At 34.5% G+C, this 23,057-nt stretch overlaps 1 protein-coding gene across 1 annotated transcript in view; it reads left to right on the top strand.

The window, feature by feature from the left end:
* The window catches only part of USP38 (ubiquitin specific peptidase 38), a 31,620-nt gene extending 16,813 nt beyond the window's left edge, over nucleotides 1–14,807 (top strand). The window contains exons 6-10 of the mRNA XM_040250453.1: nucleotides 1,135–1,328; nucleotides 3,890–3,983; nucleotides 6,481–6,587; nucleotides 7,496–8,852; nucleotides 13,609–14,807. Coding sequence (XP_040106387.1) covers nucleotides 1,135–1,328; nucleotides 3,890–3,983; nucleotides 6,481–6,587; nucleotides 7,496–8,852; nucleotides 13,609–13,770 — 1,914 coding nt within the window. The 3' untranslated portion in view covers nucleotides 13,771–14,807. The remainder of the gene's footprint in view (nucleotides 1–1,134; nucleotides 1,329–3,889; nucleotides 3,984–6,480; nucleotides 6,588–7,495; nucleotides 8,853–13,608) is intronic.
* Nucleotides 14,808–23,057: the final 8,250 nt, after the last annotated feature.

Genomic DNA, 23,057 nt, shown 5'->3' with positions numbered 1-23,057 from the left:
GTATCTGAAATGAATACAAAGCATATTCTTTCTACTGTAGAGTTTCTAGTTAGACTTAGAATGAGTTTGGATGAGGCCAAAACACAAAACTGTTCAGCAAAGAAGGTATACTACTGGTATGTCCCTTGGACACTTCAGAAGTAAATGTCTGTCTTTATAAAGGTTTTTGTCATGGATTTGATAGCAATATTAACCTCTTTCTGCAATGCTGCTGTGTCCATAGATGAAAGCTACTGCTGTTTTTAAATGTCATTCTTCACCTCTAAAAGCTGAAAATTCTGATAACTGAAGTAGGCTCAGTTTGCACGGATCTCCCTGTTAAACTAAGGGAAGCATTTTCCATTAGATGTCAACAAGAACAATAAAATCAAAAGCTTAAAATTCCTTCAGAAAGTATTTTCTGAGGTTTAAGTGCTTTAGGTGGTAACAGCAGTCCAAAAAAGCCTTCAAGATTTTGCCAGCTTTCCTTAGTCTCCAGGACTCCACTCATGCTTGAAAACCACTGACACTGAACATTTTGTCTCATATGTCACAAAGCGGGGAAGAAACTGTATCTTGTAATAATTTTCTCTATGGTTAAACATGAGATGGAGTTTTGTTTTAAAGTCAGAGGTCATTGCGCTTAGATACTTTCATTTTTCATTCTCTGACTACTTTGAGATTTCATTTCTAAGGGTTAATACTGGGTAAATATTAGTAATGGATGATAAAGAGATATTTCTTATTTTACTACGAAATTTGAAAGCAAACTGTTAAGCTAATTCAGTTGTGTGCTAAGTCCTCATTCTACAGACTTTGAATAGCACTGCCACATATTCTCTAATGGCAGAGGTTTATTTTGAAAATATTTTGCTGGCAAATAGGAAGTAGAAATAGTTCAAATGTGACTTGAGTTCCTGTTTCTTGAGTATTCCTCAGCTTGATAAACTCTAGAAGATATTTATTCATTTTTGGAGACAATTATTTTTGCCATGTACTGTGATTTTTTTTCATGACTGGTCAAGTACTATCAGTGATGTCAGAACTAAATGGGAAAAAAGAAAGATTAAATGTCAGTGGAAGAATCTTCTTTATGGTGTTAATAACAAAAAATAGTTTATACTTTATACTACTTTTCCTCTTTATGATCTACAGGATTTTCCTAAGCCCAGTGAAGAGAAGATTAAATTGATTCTCAATCAAAGTGCCTGGACTTCTCAATCCAATTCTTTGGCATCTTGCTTGTCTAGACTTTCTGGAAAATCTGAAACTGGGAAAACTGGTCTTATTAATCTAGGGAATACATGTTATATGAACAGTGTTATACAAGCATTGTTTATGGCCACAGAGTAAGTTTAAATTTGAACTTTAAAAAATTTTTTTCATTTTAACTGTAGAAATTGATGCATGCTGATGAAATGTAAGATGGTGAGATTATCTTCAAATTATTTCTTATATATGGCAGAAAAAATATTAATATTTTCATATAATTGCCTTATTCAGAAACAAAATTGCTTTTAGTACCTGGAGCTATTAAAATGCTAATTTATATAAATTATACTTCATGTTTATATTATTTATTTCATTTAGAGTCTTTCAGTTACTCTGACTTGATATTTATTAATATATCAGAGGAAGTGATTGAACTTACTTCACAGAGTTTAAGGGTCCTCAAGTACTAATTTGTTATTATCCTGTAAGACTGAATTTTTTTTTTAACCTGTGTATCTTTTGAGGTGGTCATATTTAGTTTTTTCTGCTTGTAGGTATTTTGCTGTTTCTCAGATCAATAACTTCTTCACTGCCCTTAAAGAAATTCAAGCTCTGCTTCCCATCCCAAGTTGATAGATACTGAACAGATGTATAACAGACATGTTCCTTTGCTGTCTTACAAATTTACTTTCAAATACATTTTCATTTGCAGCCAAGCAGATAAGAAATCAGTGGCTGTTAGCTATATGAATTTAATCTGTAAAGGTACAAACTACTGATGAACTTTTGCTGAAGGCAAAAACCTGGTTGAATTTTTCTCTTCTATACCAATAGGATATTCATGGAACTTGACCAAAGATGTTTACAAATTGAAATCTAGGCCTTTTAAGTTTTTGTGCCTTCCTAGAGGTATCATACCCTCCCGGAGGAGGGTTTGGCAGCCCACTTCAGTATTATTGCCTGGAGAATCCCATAGACAGAGGAGCCTGGAGGGCTGCAGTGTGGGGTTGCAAAGAGTCGGACATGACTGAGCGACTGATCACAGAGGAATCATAAACTAAAAGCTGAAGAGTTTAGCTTTATTTTCTTTCCTGGTCTCAATATATACAATCAAAACTAAGGCGTTTTCATTTGGTCTAATGGTTCGTTTGTTTTTAGGAATTTTTTCTTATGTTCTAAGAAAATAATTTATTCATAGACACAACTGATACTAGGCATAAAACCAAAATAATCCATGTCTTACCACCAGAGGTCATCTAATCCAGCCATCTAATTTTACAAATGATAGAGAAAGCAAAAACTCAAAGCAGTTATAACTGACAGCTACAATTCAAAGAGCACATCTTATTTTATAGCAGCCAATACTGTGTCAGAATAGGCGGACAGCATATTTTATTTCTTTGGTAATATGTAAATTCTTAAATAAATCTAGGAGTACATAAAATAAAAATCAGATGTTCCCATAAGTATCTGTTGTTTTGCTTGCATTGTTCCAGACCTATTTTTGTACAGTGATAAGATTTATCTAGTATAAAACAATTGCATTGGTTTTTAAAAATATGTTTACAAAGAATCTTGTTTATTCTTTTCCAGCCACTTATTTTTTTTCTTTTGATGATTTATATTGGAAATAGTCCCATGTTAGTGTAGTGACAGAGCTATGTCATTCTGATTAAATAGATGTGCCACAGTTAATCTAATCATCCTCCTAATGATGAATATTAGGTTGCTTTGCTTATAATTAACATCTGCCCATATGCCTATGATATAGAGGCTATTCTTTGAATAGGTGTTTCCACATTGGTCTCCAGAAAGGTTATAGCATTTGAACTTGCATACTAATACATGATTGTACCTGTGACCCCATACCTTTAGCAGTACTTGATAAAATCAGTATTAAAAAATCTTTCCAATCTGGACAAAAGTGTCTTTGTGCATCTTGGCTGACTTTTACAGTTTTTTGCCCTCTCTAGTATCTTTGTTCACTTGTGTCTCTTTTCTGAATGACCTGTTCTTTCCATTGTGCACCTTTCTGTTGGGTCCTTTTCTTTTTCCTACTGATTTATCCTGGATGTATATGTGCTTTCTTCTCATCAGAATGATACATTTATCAAGTGTTTTGTTTGCAATTTTTTATTTTATGTAGTCAGATCTGCTATTTATCATTTATAGCTTCTGAATTTTAGGACACCTTCCTCTCTAAACTCCCTTTACCCCATTTTCTTCTGTTAAATACTTCAGTATTTTCATATTTTACATTTAGCTCATTACTTCTCTGTGGCATCTATAATGATATGAAATCTTGTTTAATTCCATTTTTTTCCCAAAAGGATACCCAATTGTTCTGTACTGTTTTTTGAAGTTTCTTCTTTTCCCATTCAGCACTAGTACTACATTCTTTAAAACTCTAACTTTATCATAGTTTTGATAACAGGACATTTTTTTATATTTCATGCAGAGTTGAAAGAATTTAAAAGTTGTTTACTCAAGTTACTAGTTAATAGCTTCATCTATTTCTATTTGCACCATTTTCTTCTTCACTACATTGTAGGCAGTGACTTTGCCAGGTAAAGGGCCTTCAGGTAAGTGAAATTTTACTTTAAGGATAATAACTTGAACTAACTTCCCTTTAGCTTTTAAAAAGTACATCATGTGTACACATGTAAACAAAAAATCATTATATTTTACTGTCTTCCAGTTTCAGGAGACAAGTATTATCTTTAAATCTAAATGGGTGCAATTCATTAATGAAAAAATTACAGCATCTTTTTGCCTTTTTGGCTCATACACAGGTGAGTGTAAGTGTCTATAGTATGTATATGTTAACTGAATTGATAATCTTCTTTAAACTTCACATTATACCAAATTTGATTAACCTTTTTAACTGAATAATATGTTTCTCTCCCAGCACAACAGATCCACATAGAAATCTAAAGAGATACTGCCTAAAATCAGGATATGCCTTAAGTTCTTACTTCTCCCTTCTACTTTCCATTATTGTAGATGAATATTTTACTGACCCATTATTCTAATTATTATAGGTAAAATCTGATTTCCTATCCAAAAAATAGCTCCTTCATGAAGAAATATTTTAAAATGCATCTTTAATATTAAGTTTATAGATATTAATTTGGTAGATTTTCATAGTAATGAACAATTTAACATGAATAATTAAAATAATTTTGTAGCATCTTGGCTTTTTTTCCCTCCCACTTCTAATGTATATACCCTTTCATTATGACTAAACTTTTGAACTTAATGGATAAACTGTTTACCTGTTAGAAGTTATGGAGCTTAAAATTTTGTGATCTTTTATGTCCACAAATTAATCCAAGGAAATAAGTTTATGCTAATAGGAAGAACGTCATGTAAATAGCCATTTATTGAGAGATGTAATATGAAGTCTGATAAGCATTCAGAAAGGAATCCTTATGCTCAAGGAACTTGTACTTTTAAGTTTTGAGTAATACCTATGAATAATACAAATCATTTACAAATAATATTTTCTGGTTTTACTGTTTTCATTTCACAGAGGTCTAAAGGAATAGGTAGTTACAGCCAGAAGAGAAGATAGATTTAGAATTGATGGAATTGAGTTGTTAGGAATGCTTTGTTTCCTACCTACAAGCTGAGAAATATCTCGAGTATAACTTCTTAAATGGAAGGAGTCAAGAGTGGCATGAGTGATGGCCTGAAATACTCAGAGGATCATTTTACTATTCTCTGCCTGGAGGAAATATGTCCACAAATTTAACACCTCAGGACCAAAGGAGATGAAATCTCCTCCCTGCAACTTCCAAACATTGTTTTCTAGTAAATGGATGTATGTACTTGCTGTATTTACTGTATGCTGTATTTACTGTATGTTGTATAGAGTTTGCCCCTGAACATCACAGTCTCTGAACTGCAAAGGTTCTCTTACACATGGATTTTTTTCAATAAATATGTACTACAGTACTACATAATCCATGTCTGAGTCCACAGATGCAGAACCACAGTATGGTGAGCCTATTGTAAAGTTATACATAGGTTTTTGACTAAGCAGAGGGTCAGCACCCCTAACCCCATGTTGTTCAATGGTCAGCTGTATAACATGTATGCATATGGTAGGTGTATGTGTATCTATGCGTATATGTGTAGAAATAAATACATTATATATACTAACGTAAGTCAGAGCTATTAGGAAAAAGCCTTAGGAGTCTTCCATATTCTCAACAAAAGAATTAACAAGAGAACCTAATTAAACTTCTGCCATAGTTGAGACCCTATCTGACAAGTAGATTAGGTAGGTAGATTCTCCCTATATGATTTAAAAGGCTTTTCTCCTCATAATTAATAAAGCTAATATGTATTGAGCATTTAAATTCGTCTAGTTCCTGTGCTAGGTGGTTTGCATATATTATCTCTTAATCCTCAAAATCAATCTATGAGGTAATAAGGTAGTGTCCCTATTTTACAGGTGAAGAAACAGGGCTTACATGACCTGCTTTCCTGGCCATGCAAACAAGTGGCAAGACTGGAATATGAATCAAATGATTTCTGAAACCCATTGCAAACAATCCACCAAATTCCTTTTCTTCAAAATGCCATAAACACGCCTATTTTGATAGAAATGTTTTCCTTAGCTGAGAACCCTGTCATATACCACAAATACTCAAATTCTAAATTTTCAAGTTATAATCACAACTTTGCAGATGTCTTTTCCAGTTTTTTTGTTGTGGCAAAATCTAGGATTTCAGCCTACCTTGCTCTAAAGTCCACAAGCAATCACTTCACTAAACTGCTCCTATGCTAAAACAAATAAAATCAGCAAAGTTCCTGACCAGTGTGTTCATATTCCATACATTTATGACATGTGTTCCCAAAGAAATTTTCACCTAAAATCAGTATGCATGGCTTTGTAGTGTGTCCCTTATTAATCCAAAATATATATCCACTAACTTTTTTTTTTTCCGGTTTTTTTTTATAATTGTGGATTCAAGCACATCAGAGAGAAAAGGGCAGAAGCATTGTATTAAGTTAAAGAGACTTGGGGTCTGATAAAAATCCCCTCTGCTACTAGTTTAGCTATATGACCTTGGGCAAGTCACATACTTTCTCTAGATCTTAATTCTGATCTGCAGAATGAGAAGTTAAGACTGAAAGTTACCTAAATATATTTGTTTGGTCCTTTGTAATAAAGGTTAAGCCCATGTAATTGTAGTAATCTTTATTAAACATTATATATTAAGATTTAGGTATTTAGTTCATGGTGTGAGAATCACTTCCTTGTATTTTCTCGATCAACAGAGAGAAGCATATGCACCTCGGATATTCTTTGAGGCTTCCAGACCTCCATGGTTTACCCCCAGATCACAACAAGACTGTTCTGAATACCTCAGGTTTCTACTGGACAGGTAAAAAGTATTTCTAGAGCTGTGATTTGAATTATGTTCTTTCTTAACAGATTATTTCTATTGAATATTGTTTTTACCTTTAAAGACATTATTTCTAGTGTTAAACTCTAAAATGCCTTGCATTTATTATATTTTTTTAGGTGTTTTTAATTTAGTTTCTTTTTAAAATTTTCTTACTTTAGCTGTTCTCAAAGTGTAATACAAGAACCCCTAGGGGTTCCCAAAACACTTTCAGGGATCTTTCCCTTTCCGACTACATATCTGTGTATCTGTAGTTAAGGCCGCGACTTTCTTCAAATGCTTCATCCAAAACAACAGAGCACAATAGTCTGAATGCAGAGCAGATACAAGGATCCAGCCTGCCTTCTGTTAAGCTGGATGCTTGAAATATTTGCAAAATGAGCCATTCTTCTCACTAAATTTTTTTGGGTTTAGAAAATATAACTGTTTTTCATTTAAAAATGTTATTTATATTAGCATGTAATGAGTTTATCATTTATTATTGTGTAGCACTTTATTACTTTTATTCTCAATTTTTGAATACAGTAAATATTGATAGATACAACCACATACATGATAGCTCTCAGGTTCCTCGGTTATTTTTAAGAATATAAAGGCATTCTGAGATAACAAAATTTAATAACTTCACCTTTAGACCAACTATTTTAAGTGGGTTTGATCAATTTTATTGTCTTCTTCCCACTTAGGTAATAAAACCTATTATTTCCCGGTCTTTGCCTCCTTTCTGGAATGTAAATGACTAGTAAAGTTAGTTGATTTTTTAAATAAGCATTATATTTGATAATAACAATTTGGCTGTTTATATAAGGCAAGCCACTCATATTTTTGAGTGGAACTGACATTTAAGTTTAAGCGAAGTAGCTATATAATGATATACTCTCCTGCAGGCTCCATGAAGAAGAAAAGATCTTGAAAGTTCAATCCTCACACAAGTCTTCTGAAAGTCCAGGATGCAGTGAAACTTCTTTACAAGAGGTAGCCAATAAAGCAGCTGTCCTAACAGAGACCCATTGCACAAGTGACGGTGAGAAGACGCTAATTGAAAAAATGTTTGGAGGAAAACTGCGAACTCACATTTGTTGTCTGAACTGCAGGAGTACCTCACAGAAAGTGGAAGCCTTTACAGATCTTTCACTGGCCTTTTGTCCTTCCTCTTCTGTGGAAAACTTGTCTTTTCAAGATCCAGCATCATCACCCAGTACACAAGATGATGGCCTAACACAGGCCAGCGGGCCTGGTCCTTCAAAAGAACCAGGTGTCTGTAACCTGTCAGCCGTTGCCATTGCCTGTGACTCAGCTGTGAATGAAAGAATGGTGGACAGTCCTGATGAGTTCTGCTGTACTGAAGACACTTCTGCCCCTAATGACTCTAGCAAGATGCTTGTTAATAAAGATGTACCTCAGAAACCAGGAGGTGAGACCACACCTTCAGTGACTGACTTATTAAATTATTTTTTGGCTCCAGAGATTCTTACTGGTGACAACCAGTATCATTGTGAAAACTGTGCCTCTCTGCAGAACGCCGAGAAAACTATGCAAATCTCAGAGGAGCCTGAGTACCTTATCCTCACTCTCTTAAGATTTTCCTATGATCAGAAGTGTCATGTGAGAAGAAAAATACTAGACAATGTGTCACTGCCCCTGGTTCTGGAGTTGCCAGTTAAAAGAACTCCTTTCTCTTCATTGACAGAAAGTTGGTCTCTAGATGTTGACTTCACTGACATTAGTGAGAATCTAGCTAAAAAGTTAAAGCCTTCTGGGACTGAAGAAGCTTGCTGCCCAAAACTGGTGCCCTATCTCTTGAGTTCTGTGGTCGTTCACTCTGGTGTGTCCTCAGAAAGTGGGCATTACTATTCTTATGCCAGAAACGTCACAGGAACAGAGTCCCCCTGCCAGACGTGCCCCCAGCCTGAAACGCTGGTGTTTTCCTCCTCCCGGAATCACTTACTAGGGAGAGCTAGTCCCACCACAGTGATTGAACAGGACTTGGAAAATAAGGACATGTCAAAAGAATGGTTTTTATTTAATGACAGCCGAGTGACATTTACTTCATTTCAGTCAGTCCAGAAAATTACGAGTAGGTTTCCCAAGGACACAGCTTATGTACTTTTGTATAAGAGACAGAACAGTACTGATGGTTTAAATGGTAACAATTCAACCACTGGACTCTGGGTAAATGGAGAACCACCTCTACAGAAAGAACTAATGGATGCTATAACAAAAGACAATAAACTATATTTACAGGTAAGTTGGAAACATAATCATCATTTGTGGAAGCTATTTAAGCAACTGATAAATGGTTGAATGCTTGCCTTAATTTTGAAATCCACCTTTTACACTTCCAAGGAATTTACAAAGTGGTGATTTTGAAATTTGAATCTGGGTTCATATGAAATGGGTTCAACCTATATAACTAGATTTTCTTACTTGCTAATATTATGAATTAGGTATGGAGAGTCACAGTTAGATGCAGTATAGAAGCCCTTCTTTGTTTTCAATTAGAAAAGATCTGATCATTATAAAATCATGCCATTCAGAAATATAGGAAGTTTAATAAAATGGAAATATTTTCCTCTTCCTTTTAGTTCCACCTGCCAGGGGAAACAACTGCTAAATTTGTATTTATTTCTTCTTGACCTTTGTACAAATATTTTAAGAACTATTTATTGACAAGTGGTTAAAAGGAGACTAAAAGGTAGAATATGTACACAACAGATGTTTGTGTTCTTTAAGGCCCTGATTGGTAGAATCAAGGCAGTAATACAACAGTAAATAAAACTATGGAATAAGGATTTCATATGAGCTGAATTTACTTACACTTTTCACAAAGATTTTTCTTACTTTAAAGTTAATATAGACCTTGCTGAAAGTATTTTTCTTTGAAACCTGCCAACTTGCTATCAACATAAAAGACCAACAGTAAATAGGAGTTAAAACTGTAGGTGTATTATAAACACACCAAATGATTTTATGAGTTTAAATATGTAAGTTTCTAAAAATTTTGTGTTACAGACTCTTAAAAGATACAGAATAAGAGAAAAAACAGCACTGATTTGTGGGAAAGTTTACTGTATTATGAAATATTCAAATAATGATACATGATACATTTTTAAAGGAGTATGGCAGTGTTCTAGGATTACACAGAAACAATACATTTTGCAGGAAACAAAAATAAGAAACTCAGGATATTCCTTATTCACTACCAGAAAGGCTTATGATCAAGGTAATAGAATATATTCAACCATGTACTTCTCGCTAGATATCAGATAAGCCATTAGATAGGAATCATCAGGATTCTTGAACACTGGAAAGATGGAGTGAGGGTAAGAAGATAAGGTTGAAATAGAATTTCTACAATATAAAATATGAAAATAAGGCCCAGTGCAATCTTGACTTTTGAAATATACAAAAACTACTCTAATTTCTATAATTGGAATGCCAAAAACTTAGCCCATTACATCCTACTTTACAGTGTTTGTGATGAGCCATTCTTTTCATTATTATTTTATTATTCTTATGTCATTATAAAGAAAAACCATTATGTACTTTGTTGATTCAGTGTCTCGTGTTGTGCAGTTGTTCTAAATTCTATTTTAAGTCTCAGATTGTCCAGTTGTCTAATGCAAAAAAGTTATCACTTCATTTTACATTAAAGTTATTACCTGTTTTAAGATATTATTTATTTACCTGTATTAAGACTCTTAGGCTATTAAAGCTTCATATTAAAGTGCCTTTTTGAACCAAATTACAATAACAAATACCCAACTAGAAATTAATTAGAAATAAATTAATTAGAAACTTAAATATATTTAGACTTCATATTATTTAATCTCAACTGCAGTAATATAATGGATAAGTTTTGAATGGTGATGTTTCTCATACTGTGTAACCAAATCATTCTGGTGTTTTAAGTGTGCGTTAGGAACTATGGTGCTTCTTCTGTTGTGAACGTGTCTTCATAATTGCCTGGCAGTGAGACTGTGTGGTGAGATTTTCTATATAGCAGTTTTCAGCTGTCATTCTTTAGTTTTGAACACTTGAAACATATATGTGTATATTTTTTCTCTCATTTCCAGTACTGTTTTTACATTCACTCTTGAGTTGTAGTTAAAAGTGTGTGCCCATTTCATAGTAATAGAGCTTTGTAATAGATTGCTATGTTTGGGATACAACTTTGACTTTAAGAAATGGCATTCTGCCTAATTATAAAATAGTTGTAAAAAACTTACCAAATCTTAGGAAAAGTAAGGCTATGGAGTTAAGTCACAGCTAGATTTACACAAGTGTTAGAAAGACTCTTGCTCTTTATAGTATTGGAAGGACTGGTGGTTTTGAAAAACCTAGGCAAAAGAATTCTACCACACAAACTATTTTCTACTCTGTATCATAACCTTACACACAGGAAAGCAATGCAAACTGTGGATCTTGAAGTATATCTGGGAAAGGGCTTGTTCCTCATATACTTCTACCCCCAGCTTCCATTAGGAGTATCTCCATTCTTTTAGCGTCTGGACTACAAACATCATGCTTTCTGCTAGGATCCAGCGTGAGAAAGGATGTGTGAATGGTTATCGCCTAACCCCACGTGTTCCACCCTAACTGCAGATAATCCTCTCCTTTCTTGTTCAATTTCTTTTCTTTCTTTGGAGGAGGTGGGAGTTTGTCTGAATATTTTTCTTCATCATACATCATACATAAGAGTATATATTGTATATACATACATAAGAGTATATATTGTATCTCATACATAAGAGTATATATTGTATCTGTGTAATTTAAAACAAAAGAGCTGGATCAATTTTATGTTTATAGATTTACTTAAATGAGAGATCTAAATATACTGAAAGGTTTTTGTCCCAAAGCAACAGTAGCTCCTTTTTGTTACTTGACCAATAGTCCACTATTGAAATAAGAATTAATTTTAGTACTTGATATAAAATTGGGTAAAATTACTTATAAATTTGTGAATTTACCTAATATTCTCATCTATATTAAAAGAAATAAAATGAAAAGTGGTTTCCCCTACTTTTATCCATAGTTGAAGCTTATCTTCTGAAAACAGAATATCATATGCTTTTCTCCATCAGCCATGTATTTATATAAATAACTACAAAAGTAAAAATGGAATCTTACTTCCTTGAGAAGCTCTATATCTTAAAGTATAATATAATATAGGTTTCAGGTGTCTCAGAAGCAGTGGGGTTACTCAGTTTTGTGTTGTGTAGGTTCTTCAACGTAGTTTCTGGTGAGAAATCCCTTTTCAATAGAGTCCTGGCAAGATCTTCTTGAGCAGAACTCTTGAACTCTGCCTTGCATATTTACTCAGTTTATTTATTTCATTAGGGAACAAGATCTGTATCCTAAACCAAATATTGTTTCGTAGTTACAGAGCCATATTTTCATTGCTTGCTTAGATAGCTTAATATATTATAGAGCCAGAATGGAGTATTTCTGTTCTTATTTTTGTGTCTATTTCTGATACCGCTGTGGCAGCTTTTATTTTTAATCTGTCAAACATATGTAATCTTACTCTAACTTTACAAATTGAAGAATAAATTAATATAATCCCTGAGAAATACTGTGTGGTTAGACATGATACAGAGGAGCCAGCAGTTACAGATGTTGTGACCGATAGAGTTAATGGAAAAATGGTTTTTGAGAAATATCCTGTAAATTAAGTTTTAAAAGCCTTTCTAAGGGCCTATCAGAGACTGGTTAATTAAGCCATTCTGCCATAAGGATTTCTTATCTATGATCACATTCAGCCATAAAATATGTGGTTGTTGATCATTTTGTATATTGGGAATTGCAGAGCAGTCATGTATGCTTACTGAGAAACCAGAGTGTCCATGATATAGAGAGAGATGTCAAGGTATGCCTGAGGTTTTTCCTCCATAATAAAACTCAGGCATCTCATGAAAAGGGTAGAATAGTCAACTAAGAAAACTTAGCTAGAAATTGAACATGACATTGCCAGGAGGATCAAACTAATTGGACTTTAAGTTGAAAAGCTGGAAATAATACAGTTTTTATTATTACTGTTGATGGCACTGTGAGAATCCTTCAGGGTGATTTTATATAATCAGTTAAGGGTTATGCTGTTACCAGTCAGTGGCTTTTAGACCTTGTTGACACTAATAACCTCATTTGAGAGCTGTAGACTCTTTCACAGAAAATGGACCTATGCCAGGATATTTTGCCTATTCTTCCTAGGAGTTTGTGTCAGTTTTAGAATCCAGTTCAACACCTTGCCAAATTAATTTGCAGTTTATAAATAAATGTTTATTCATATTTGTTCCTTTCATGGCTAAGTACCTAACAGTGTTCTAGTTTGAGATCATGAATATTTACTGAGCACTTAATATATGTCTGGCACAGAGATGAATATGAGTCCTTATAAAAGTTCTAATAATCTGGTAGGGGATGGTTTTAAGTAATACTGTAAGAAGACAGGCTCCATTTTCTTTAGCAGTGTTTTTGAGATGAGATCTGTTATTTACTGAGAAATATTCTGAGGAAAGGGCAGGAAAAAATTGAGCCCTCTTTCATTATTTATACCTTTTACTGTAATCACCCACTTCCAAAACAGCTCCACTTGACGGAAAGTAAATAATCCATTGTCATAACGTTTGAATTTTGTGTTCTGTGTATTAGGAAAGAAATCCATTCTTATATTTGTTGATGAGCTGTGCAAGAACTGTGATGTTTCTGTAGAGAAATCTGAAGACTGTGGGGCTTCAGTTAAAGTGGGGTATTGACAGAGAATGGCCTTTAGGATTTATCATTCTGTAGAATTACACCAGGATTTTGCTCTCTATCTTGTTTGCTCCATCTGTGATTATGTACTTTAGTACGATTTGATAAGGATTAAGTATTTTTAAAGTTACTGAGATTTGAAGGATACTTAAGGATTAAAGCAACTGAAAAATATTTTTATAGATGATATACCCATCCACAGTATTTAGAGTTTTAATGTCATAAAAACTATTTTAAATTTCAGGAACAAGAGTTGAATGCCCGAGCCCGGGCCCTACAAGCTGCATCTGCATCCTGTTCATTTCGGCCCAATGGATTTGATGACAACGATCCACCCGGAAGCTGTGGACCAACTGGTGGTGGGGGTGGAGGCGGATTTAATACAGTTGGAAGACTCGTATTTTGATGCTGAGAGAGTCCAAAATGCACTGGTCACAAAACATCCAATACCATGACTGTTAAAATGTCAGACTGTAACAAATATCATCATATCTATCTTTTATTTTTCTTTTCATTAGACCCTTATACTTTAAGAAAACACACTCAGTGCTTGTTTTATTTTCTTGACAATACATTTATTAACAAAATGCATCATGGGAAAAAAAATCTACCTCTTAAAACTCCATTTGCTTTTATGGTTAGACATGCTTGACCAAAAATTTTCAGAGGAAAATATGTACCTGGTCCCTAATGAAGCTGCATTAAATTTAGTTAGAGGCATTTAAATGGTCCTGTGCTCAGTTTTACCGAACAGAAAATAGATTTCACTTAGCATCCTTTATAAAAGAATTGTGTGTTGGAGGTGAAGGAAATATTGTTTAAAAAGAAAGAAAATATTTTATTCCCTTTGTAGTTACCCCATTATTAAATTCAAGTCTTTGAGAATACTAGCGATGATACAGTCTCTTATGAAGGCAATAACATAAACTTTATCGAGCTGTGGTACTTTGTCTCTGCATTTCAAGTAAAAATGTTTTAAAAAAGGATTATTTATACATATGTGCTGAATTTGATCTTAAGAAAGGTGCATGATCCTGTAGGAGTCACATTTTTACCTAAGAATTGCTAACTTTGTAGTATTTCTAATTGAGGATTTTAAAAATTCTATTTCAGGGAGTATATCTTCTGTGTGTTTTGAAGGAGGTGAGTTCTGTATGTGCCTTGCAGTACTGTAATTCAAAAATAAGAATCTTTGGCTGCAGAAAAGGTTTTCTAAAATGAAATGTTAGGAAGTAATTTTTTGTGCTAACATTAAAATTGTAACTTTTAAAAGGTATTAGATTTTCCTGAAGTAAAATCTGATGGTTCTAAATCAAAAAGTGTGATAGTTTGTTTTTAACTCTTATAAGAATTCAGAGCAAATGAACTAGATCAAGTAAAAAAAATTTTTTTTGATTTTTTTACTTAATCCTCAGAATATTAAATATTGACCATATATTTTCAGAGTTGTACATTTGGGCTTTTTTTTTTTTGAGTCATGTGTTTTGCACAATTGTTTCTGTTTCACAGTTTCAGATAAAATGTCAAAATGTCAGCCCCTGCTATCCCACATTTTCTTTGCCAGGAAACTGGAAACAAGTCACTTCTTCTAGGTCTTGATTATACAGTATTCGGGAATTATCCCAGTTGTCTCCATTCCTAAAAGTTTTAACTTACCCATCGTGTACATAGTTCTGAAGATTGGTCATATATTTATTTTTAAAACATTTTAAGGAAAGAATGTTCTTTGTTGATTTGGGATTTATCTTTTTCCCAAGCTTTTAATGGCAGTGGTTAAAAACAGATACCCTCATCTTCATTCTACTACTTCCCATTCCTAACCTGTTTCTGGTCATCAGGAAGATTAGAAAAACTGATTGGATTAGTTTAAAACTGGAAATTCTTTACAGAATTGAGATTTCTCTTCCCTACAAATCACTGAACCAGAAGGAATTTTATCAAGTTTCTTTCCTATGGACTTCCTGTTGTTCTAATAGTGAATGTCTAAGTTATGTGTTCAGTTATCCACTGGCTAGAAAATGATTTATAGTCAGACTGTATCAATCGGCATCTATTGAAACTGGTAAAGTCATTTAATATTTGGTGGGTTGATATTGGATTCAACTGCTTCTACTAGGAGCTTGCATAACGACAATTAAACCTACATAAAGTTTTATCTTTGAATAGCAAGTCATTCAAGGATTTTTATGTGTCAAGGTAGTTGAATATTCAAAATGATAACAAAGATGAAATTCTAGTTATGTAATATACTGAGCATGGGGACTTCCTTGGTAGTCTAGTGATTCTGTGCTTCCAATTCAGGCATGGGTTTGATCCCTGGTTAGGGAATTAGAATCCTAGGTGCTGTGTGGTGTGGCACAAGGAAAACAAAAACAAAACATACTACTGAGCATATTTAGATTAACTTCATCAGTCAGTTCAGTTCAGTTCAGTCGCTCAGTCGTGTCCGACTCTTTGCGACCCCATGAATCGCAGCACGCCAGGACTCCCTGTCCATCACCATCTCCCGGAGGTCACTCAGACTCCCGTCCATCGACCATGATGCCATCCAGCCATCTCATCCTGTGTGGTCCCCTTCTCCTCCTGCCCCCAATCCCTCCCAGCATCAGAGTCTTCCAATGAGTCAGCTCTTCACATGAGGTGGCCAAAGTACTGGAGCTTTACCACTACCAAAAACTGGAAGTTAAAGATTTCCTTTTAAAATTACAACTATAGTAATAGTTATTTGGAAGCAACCTAAATGTCCATCAACAGATGAATGAATAAAAGAAAATGTGGTTATTTATATATAGTGGAATATTACTCAGCCATAGGAAAGAATGAAATACTGCCATTTGGAGCAACATGGATAGACTTCGTTTATCATACTAAGTGAAATAAGTCAGAGAAAGACAAATATCATATGATGTCACTCATGTGGAATCTAAAAAAATTATGCAAATGAACTTATTTATAAAACAAAGAGACTCACAGACATGGAAAATAAGCTTATGGTAACCAGAGTAGAAAGGTGAGGGATAAATGAGTTTGGGAGTAACATGTACACACTACTATGTATGTAAAATAGATAATCAACAGGGACCTACTGTATAGCATAAGGAAATGTACTCAGTATTTTATAATAACATATTGGAAGAGAATCTGAAAAGATAATGTATGTATATATGTATACCTACACACACACACACACACATATCTAATATAAATGGATCACTTTGCTGTAATCTGAAGCACTTTAAATCAACTATACTTCAATTTAAAAAATAGATTTAAAAACAAAAAAGATAATAACCCCCCCAAAAAACCCAATGAATCTTAAAAAAGAAGTCTAATAAAAGAAAAAAGAAGTCTAAAAGGCTCTTCTATGTGTATATATATATATATATATATATGCATTTACCAAACTGTCATATCATCATAATGTTAGCCTTATTTTTTGTTTTACTAATTTTCTTATATAGAGTCCTTTTTGGAAGTGAATGAAACTCGAATGAAGGATTTTTAAAAAACAAGGATTCAAAGTAAACAGTTCTTTAAAAAAAAAAAGTTAACATAAAGAAAAACCAGGTTTTCTGTGTAAAAGGAAATTCTGTTATAGAAATAGTTTTAAAGAAGTGAAATAAAGATTTTTATTCAACAAATCAACTATCTGGGTTTTACAAAATCAAAAGGATTTGTTATGTAAAACCTTTAGCCCCAGTGTTACATAACCAGTGTGGATTTAACTTTAAAAATAGAATCTAAGAAGTCAGCCAAGTGTGTAGCCAACTCTCATCATCAGTGTCAGTTATGGCCTGCAGTTGTTTTTCTCTTAATAAATCTCATGTTTTCAAGTTTTGCTTTGTGTGCTAGACACACACACACACCTTGATTTCAGAGAGATGAAAAGGTTAGCCTTCCCTTGGTAGATCAGTGGTTTTCAACCATGCATAATGTTAGAATCACTTGGAAAGTTTTTTAAAAATATTACCAGGCCTGGCCCTGCCCCAGACCTATTAAATTACATGGCAACTGGGCATCAGTATTTTTTGAAGTTCCTCACATGATTTAAATGTACAGCCTTTGTTGAGAACTTCTGGGCTAGAAAAGGAATTGTTTTCTCTAGGACTTTTATCCAAGGATAGTAACATGTTGAGCGATTAAGTAAGATTAAAACTATCGTAATATTAATTATTTGGAAGCAGCCTAAGTGTCAACCAGATGATAAAAGATGATGTGGTGGATGCTGATAGATGTTTATGTCTTTGAACTTATACCAGCCCTGTAAGTGACTTCATATGTTTGCCCTCCCTTACTCTTTCATGGATAAGGAAAATAAAGACTCAGATTAAGGAACTTGCTCAAAACTATGCACCTAAAAAAAATCAGAAATTGAGATTTTTCAGAGTCATAATTGAGATTTTAATCCATGTCTTCAGAACTCCAAAGTCAGTGCTCCAAAAGAGGGACGGTAACAAGTAGGACAAAAACGTGAGCAAAAGAATGAAGCAAATTACATATGAATAAAGGTTTGCAGTAAACTATGAAATAGAATTTCTATAATCTGTATTGTTTATTCTTTTGCACTCCAAACACCATTTAAAAAAAAAAAAGTGAGACCCACTCTTGAAACCTGTAGGTAGTAATCCCAACAGTTGAGAAATATGGTTCTGAGCGAACTCATTTGCTACCCCTGTTTTAATCTATGCTTATTTTACTAGCCTTATCTCTTCCATTCTTCCCTTTCTGTCCTCCCATGTCATATTGGACTGTGAGTCAGACCCTGGTCTTCTGCATTTCAGGCAGATTCTTTACCATCTGAGCCATCAGGGAAGCCCAGCTCTTACTCAGACATTATATACTTGCCATCTCTAGGCTTTTCCACATGCAAGTAACAGTAAGCACATCATTCCCCTGACCCCACTTTCCCTCCCTGCTTTCATTTGACTAATTCATGCTCATCTGTCAATATGTTCAAGTCTTCTTGTACCAACCTCCCAAACTGACTAGTCTCCCGTTTTATCCTGGGTTGTTTTGTGCTTCTCCTTGAAAATACCATAGCTTAGTAATGGAGTAAATTAGAATTAAAGACTGATCCTTCACAGCAGAGGTTCCCAACCTCCAGGATCTAATACCTGATGATCTAAGGTGGAGCTGATGTAATAATGATGGAAATCAGTGAACAATTAATGCACTTGAATCATCCCTAAATCATCTCCCCATCCCTGGTCTGTGGAAAACTTGTCTTCCACAAAACCAGTCCCTGGTGCCAAAAGTTTGGGGACTGCTGCTTTACAACAACAAAGATTCAAAGTAGGTCTTAACACAGGCAGGCTATTTTAATTAGCAAAAAATTCACCTTAACTCATGTATAAGCCAGAATGACTTCTCTGTATCTCAATATGTGAAATTTTTTTTTTATCATTTCCCTGTTAAAATCATAAGATGTCCTTTCCAGTCTCCTATTCTTGCTGTGGAAGACCCTGCACCCCAGTAAATCATGTTACATAAGCATATGACTGTAGTCCAGGTACAAACAATTCCCCAAAGATCCTATTTTTCTGTAAGTCAATAGGTCAATGTTTATATTTAACTCTTAATAAACACTTAAATTTGTGGGGGGGGGGGGGAGCAGACCTTGAAAGGACCAAACTCATGTGTAAGTAACTGCATGCAGAACAAAGTCCAGCACTCTTTAAAGGAATACAACAAACCGAGCATTTAAGAAAGTAAAATTCACAATATTGAGGATCTGATAAAAATTATGAGTCATTCAAAGAAAAATATGGCTCATACCCAGAAAAAAAAAAATCAATAGAAACAGACTCAAATTATGGAAAGGAAGCAACTGACAAACTTGAACCTTAAAAGAATGTGAAGAAAAATATGAACAAAATGAATAAAGAAATGGAAAATCCAAGAAGCACAACAAACCCTCAGCAGGATAAATATAAAAGAAGCTACACCCAATCACATAATAATCAAATTTCTTAACAACAATGATAAAGAGAAACTCTTAAAAGCAGATGGAGAAAGAGAACACATTACATATAGAATAGAATTTAGCACACCATATACAGCCCTCAAGCCGTATCTATTATGCCTCATGGATTTTCATAAATAAAATCCTGTTGGGATACTGACACACCTATTTGTTTACCTATCATCCATAGTGGTTTTTACGCGACAGTAGCAAAATTGAGTAGTTGTAACACAGACTATTTAGCCTGGAATGACAAAAAATATTTACTAAAGTACAGAAAGTTTGTGATCCCCAATATAGAAAAACAGAAGGAAGACAGCAGTCATCTCACTAGAAAATATGCAAGCTGAAAGGCAATGGAATGGCATCCAAAAAGTGGAGAAAGAAAAAAACTACCTAGTGAATATTTGCTGTGGCTTCCCTCGTGGCTCAGTCGGTAAAGAGTCTGCAATGTGGGAGGCCTGGGTTCAATCCCTGGGTCGGGAAGATCCCCTAAAAAGGAAATGGCAACCCACTCCAGTGTTCTTGCCTGGGAAATCCCATGGACATAGGAGTCTGTGGGCTACAAAGAGCCCATGGGGTCACAGAGTCCGACACAACTGAGTGACTATCACTTCACTTCCCCAGTGAAAATGTCATTCAAAACAAAGGTGAGATAGACTTTTTTAGGCAAAAGTTGAGAATTCTTTCCTTGAGTGTCTGCTGTATGTGATATATTAAAGAAAATTCTTTAGGCTGAAGGAAAATGATACTAGATGGAAAATTGGATCTACACAAAGAAATAGAGTGCTGGAAATAGATTTGGCATAGTTGAGTCAATATCCAAGAAAGGAGGGAGAGCTTTGGAAAGCTCGAGTCTGACACTGTGCTCATGAGCAGCAATTTGGACCACCTGCTGTATCCGCCATGCATGCAGCACACCAGACAGGCAGACGAGACTCCTTTCCAGGAAAAGAAGTGTGAACTTGGACTAAAGCAGAGTTTGGCAAACTACAGCCTATGAGCCACCCACCTGTTTTATGTAGAAAATGCAAAATAAAGAATGCTTAACTTACCTATCAGTTCAGTTCAGTTCAGTCGCTCAGTCGTGTCTGACTCTTTAAGATTTTTAAATTAATAAGTGAATTTAGTCACTTGAATATAAAGCCAATATATCAAATTCAAGTGCATATATAAAGAACAAGTATCAGAATATAAAAATGAATAATGACACATACAATAATATGTTTATATAGTATACAATACTATATATAATATAAAATAATATAACAATAATAATATGAGGCTTCCCTCATAGCTCAGTCGGTAAAGAATCTGCCTGCAATGCAGGAGACCTGCGTTTGATTCCTGGGTCAGGCAGATCCCCTGGAGAAGGAAATGGCAACCCACTCCAGTATTCTCTCTTGGAAAATCCCATAGAGAGAGGAGCCTGGCAGTCTACAGACCATGGGATTACAAGAGTCGGACACAACTTAGCGAATAAACCACCACCACCACATACAATAATATTTTTAAAATCAGTTTTTTTAATACTTAATCATATAAGACCTCCACACAGAATACTATAAAACATTACTTAAGAAATTAAAGAAGACCTAAACAATTCATGGCTTGGAAAACTCAAAATTAGGAACACCTAATTTCCCCTACACTGACATATATAAACAGTGCATTCCCAATCTTGGAATTTTTATTTCTATTAATTGAGAAGCTGATTCCAAAATGGAAATGAAAAAATTATCTGTCAATGTATGGCAAAACCAATACAGAATTGTAAAGTAAAATAAAAAATAAATAAATTTAAAAAAAATTATCAAAATAGTCAAGACTCTCTTGGAAATGAATAAGATAGGATGACTTTCTTTAGAAGATAACGAAGTTTATTATAAAGCTAATTAAGACAGAATGGGCTTGTTAGTCTGTTCAGGAGAGAGACTCAAGAAATAGACCCATATTTATGCACACACAATTTATGACAAAAGGAAGATGATCATATATCCTAGTTTGCCTGAGGCTGTTCCCAGAATAGAGAATTTTCAGGCTGAAACCAGGAAACTCTCAGGAAAACTGCGATGTTAGTCACCATAGACAAAGGTGGGCAGGCACTTTAGAGCAGTGAGGAAAGAATGGGCTTTTCAATAAATTTTAGTGGGACAATTGGATAATCATGTAAACTAAAAGAAACAGCCTTTACCTCACACTATGTACAAAAATATATTTCAGATATATGGTAAATCTAAACAAAAGCAAAATAAAGGTTTTTAAAAATTACTTAGAAAAATATCTTCAAAACCTAAGAATATGAAAAGATTTCTTAAATAGGACCCAAAAACCCCTTGTCATGAAGAAAAGCAACGATAAAATGGATAACATAAATGAAAAACTTCTGATCCTCAAAGACACCATTCAGGATGAAAAAGCCATGGAATGGAAAATAGTTGCAACTCACAAGTGAATATATAAAATAACTACAAATTAAAAGAAAAAAGAAAAAAGACAATTCATAGAAAATGGGAAAGACAGAAGCAGGCACTTCAAAAGAAAACAAATTTCTAATAAACATACAAAAGACACCTTATTAATCATCAGAAAATGTAAATGAAAGCACAGTGGCACACCATTAAATGCTCATAAAATGAATAAACTTTGACAGATTGAAATATCAAATACTGATGAGAATGTAGAATGTAAAGTCTCACACTTAACAGGAGTGTGGATTGATAAAACCATTTTGGAAAACCGGCAGTATCTTTGAAAACTGGACCTGTGCATACGGTTACAAAAATGTGTTCACAAAACAGATTTGAAAAGGTCTAATGTAGTGTTATTCATAAGAGCATAAAACTTGAAATAATCTAAGTGTTTATGAAGAGTATTTCAGCTGTGGTATATCGTATATTAGAATCCTACACAGGTGAAAATAAATGAACTCCAAGTAACATTACAACATGGATGATTTCCACAAGCATAATTTAAGGAAAGCAAATTATTTCTGTTGAACAGTCAGTTTGTGGATGTAAGAAGTATGGATGTTTCCTATACCATCACCAGCCCCCATTGTGTGTGGTCAGTCTTGTGGACTGTAGCCCACCAGTTTCTCCTGTCCATTGCATTTTCCAGGCAAGAATACTGGAGTGGGTAGCAATTCCCCTCTCCAAGGGATCTTCCTAACACAAGAATCAAACCCATGTCTCTGGTTCTGCTGCACTGGCAGGCAGATTCTTTATCACTAGCACCCAATGAACAGAGGAGCCTGGCAGGCTACAGTCCTTGGGGTTGCAAAGAATCAGAGATGACTTAGCAACTAAACAACAAGAGATCTGAGTCAGTCCCATTGTCTCTGCATGGCCAAGCAAACACTTGTATGGCTGTTACTGTAGGAGAAAGGGAGAATTGATCACAGAGAATCATGAATGGGGACTTTCCCTGGTATAATTCTGTTTTACATAGTTATTCATTTATCAGCTTTGTTCACTTTATGATAACGTATCTACTGTATACTTATAATTTTGTGCTTTTCTGTATGTTTTTTTCTCAGTTCAGTCACTCAGTCATGTCCAACTCTTTGCAACCCCATGGACTGCAGCACACCAGGCCTTCCTGTCCATCGCCAACTCCCAGAGTTTATGCAAACTCATGTCCATTGAGTCAGTGATTCCATCCAACCATCTCATCCACTGTCATCCCCTTCTCCTCCTGCCTTCAATCTTTCCCAGCATCAGGGTCTTTTC

This window comes from Oryx dammah, unplaced genomic scaffold (genome assembly GCF_014754425.2).
Source record: "Oryx dammah isolate SB20612 unplaced genomic scaffold, SCBI_Odam_1.1 HiC_scaffold_12, whole genome shotgun sequence".
In the NCBI taxonomy this organism is placed as follows: Eukaryota; Metazoa; Chordata; class Mammalia; order Artiodactyla; family Bovidae; genus Oryx; species Oryx dammah.
Note: the sequence above shows the minus strand (reverse complement) of the source record. Positions and strands in the feature narration are given on the sequence as shown.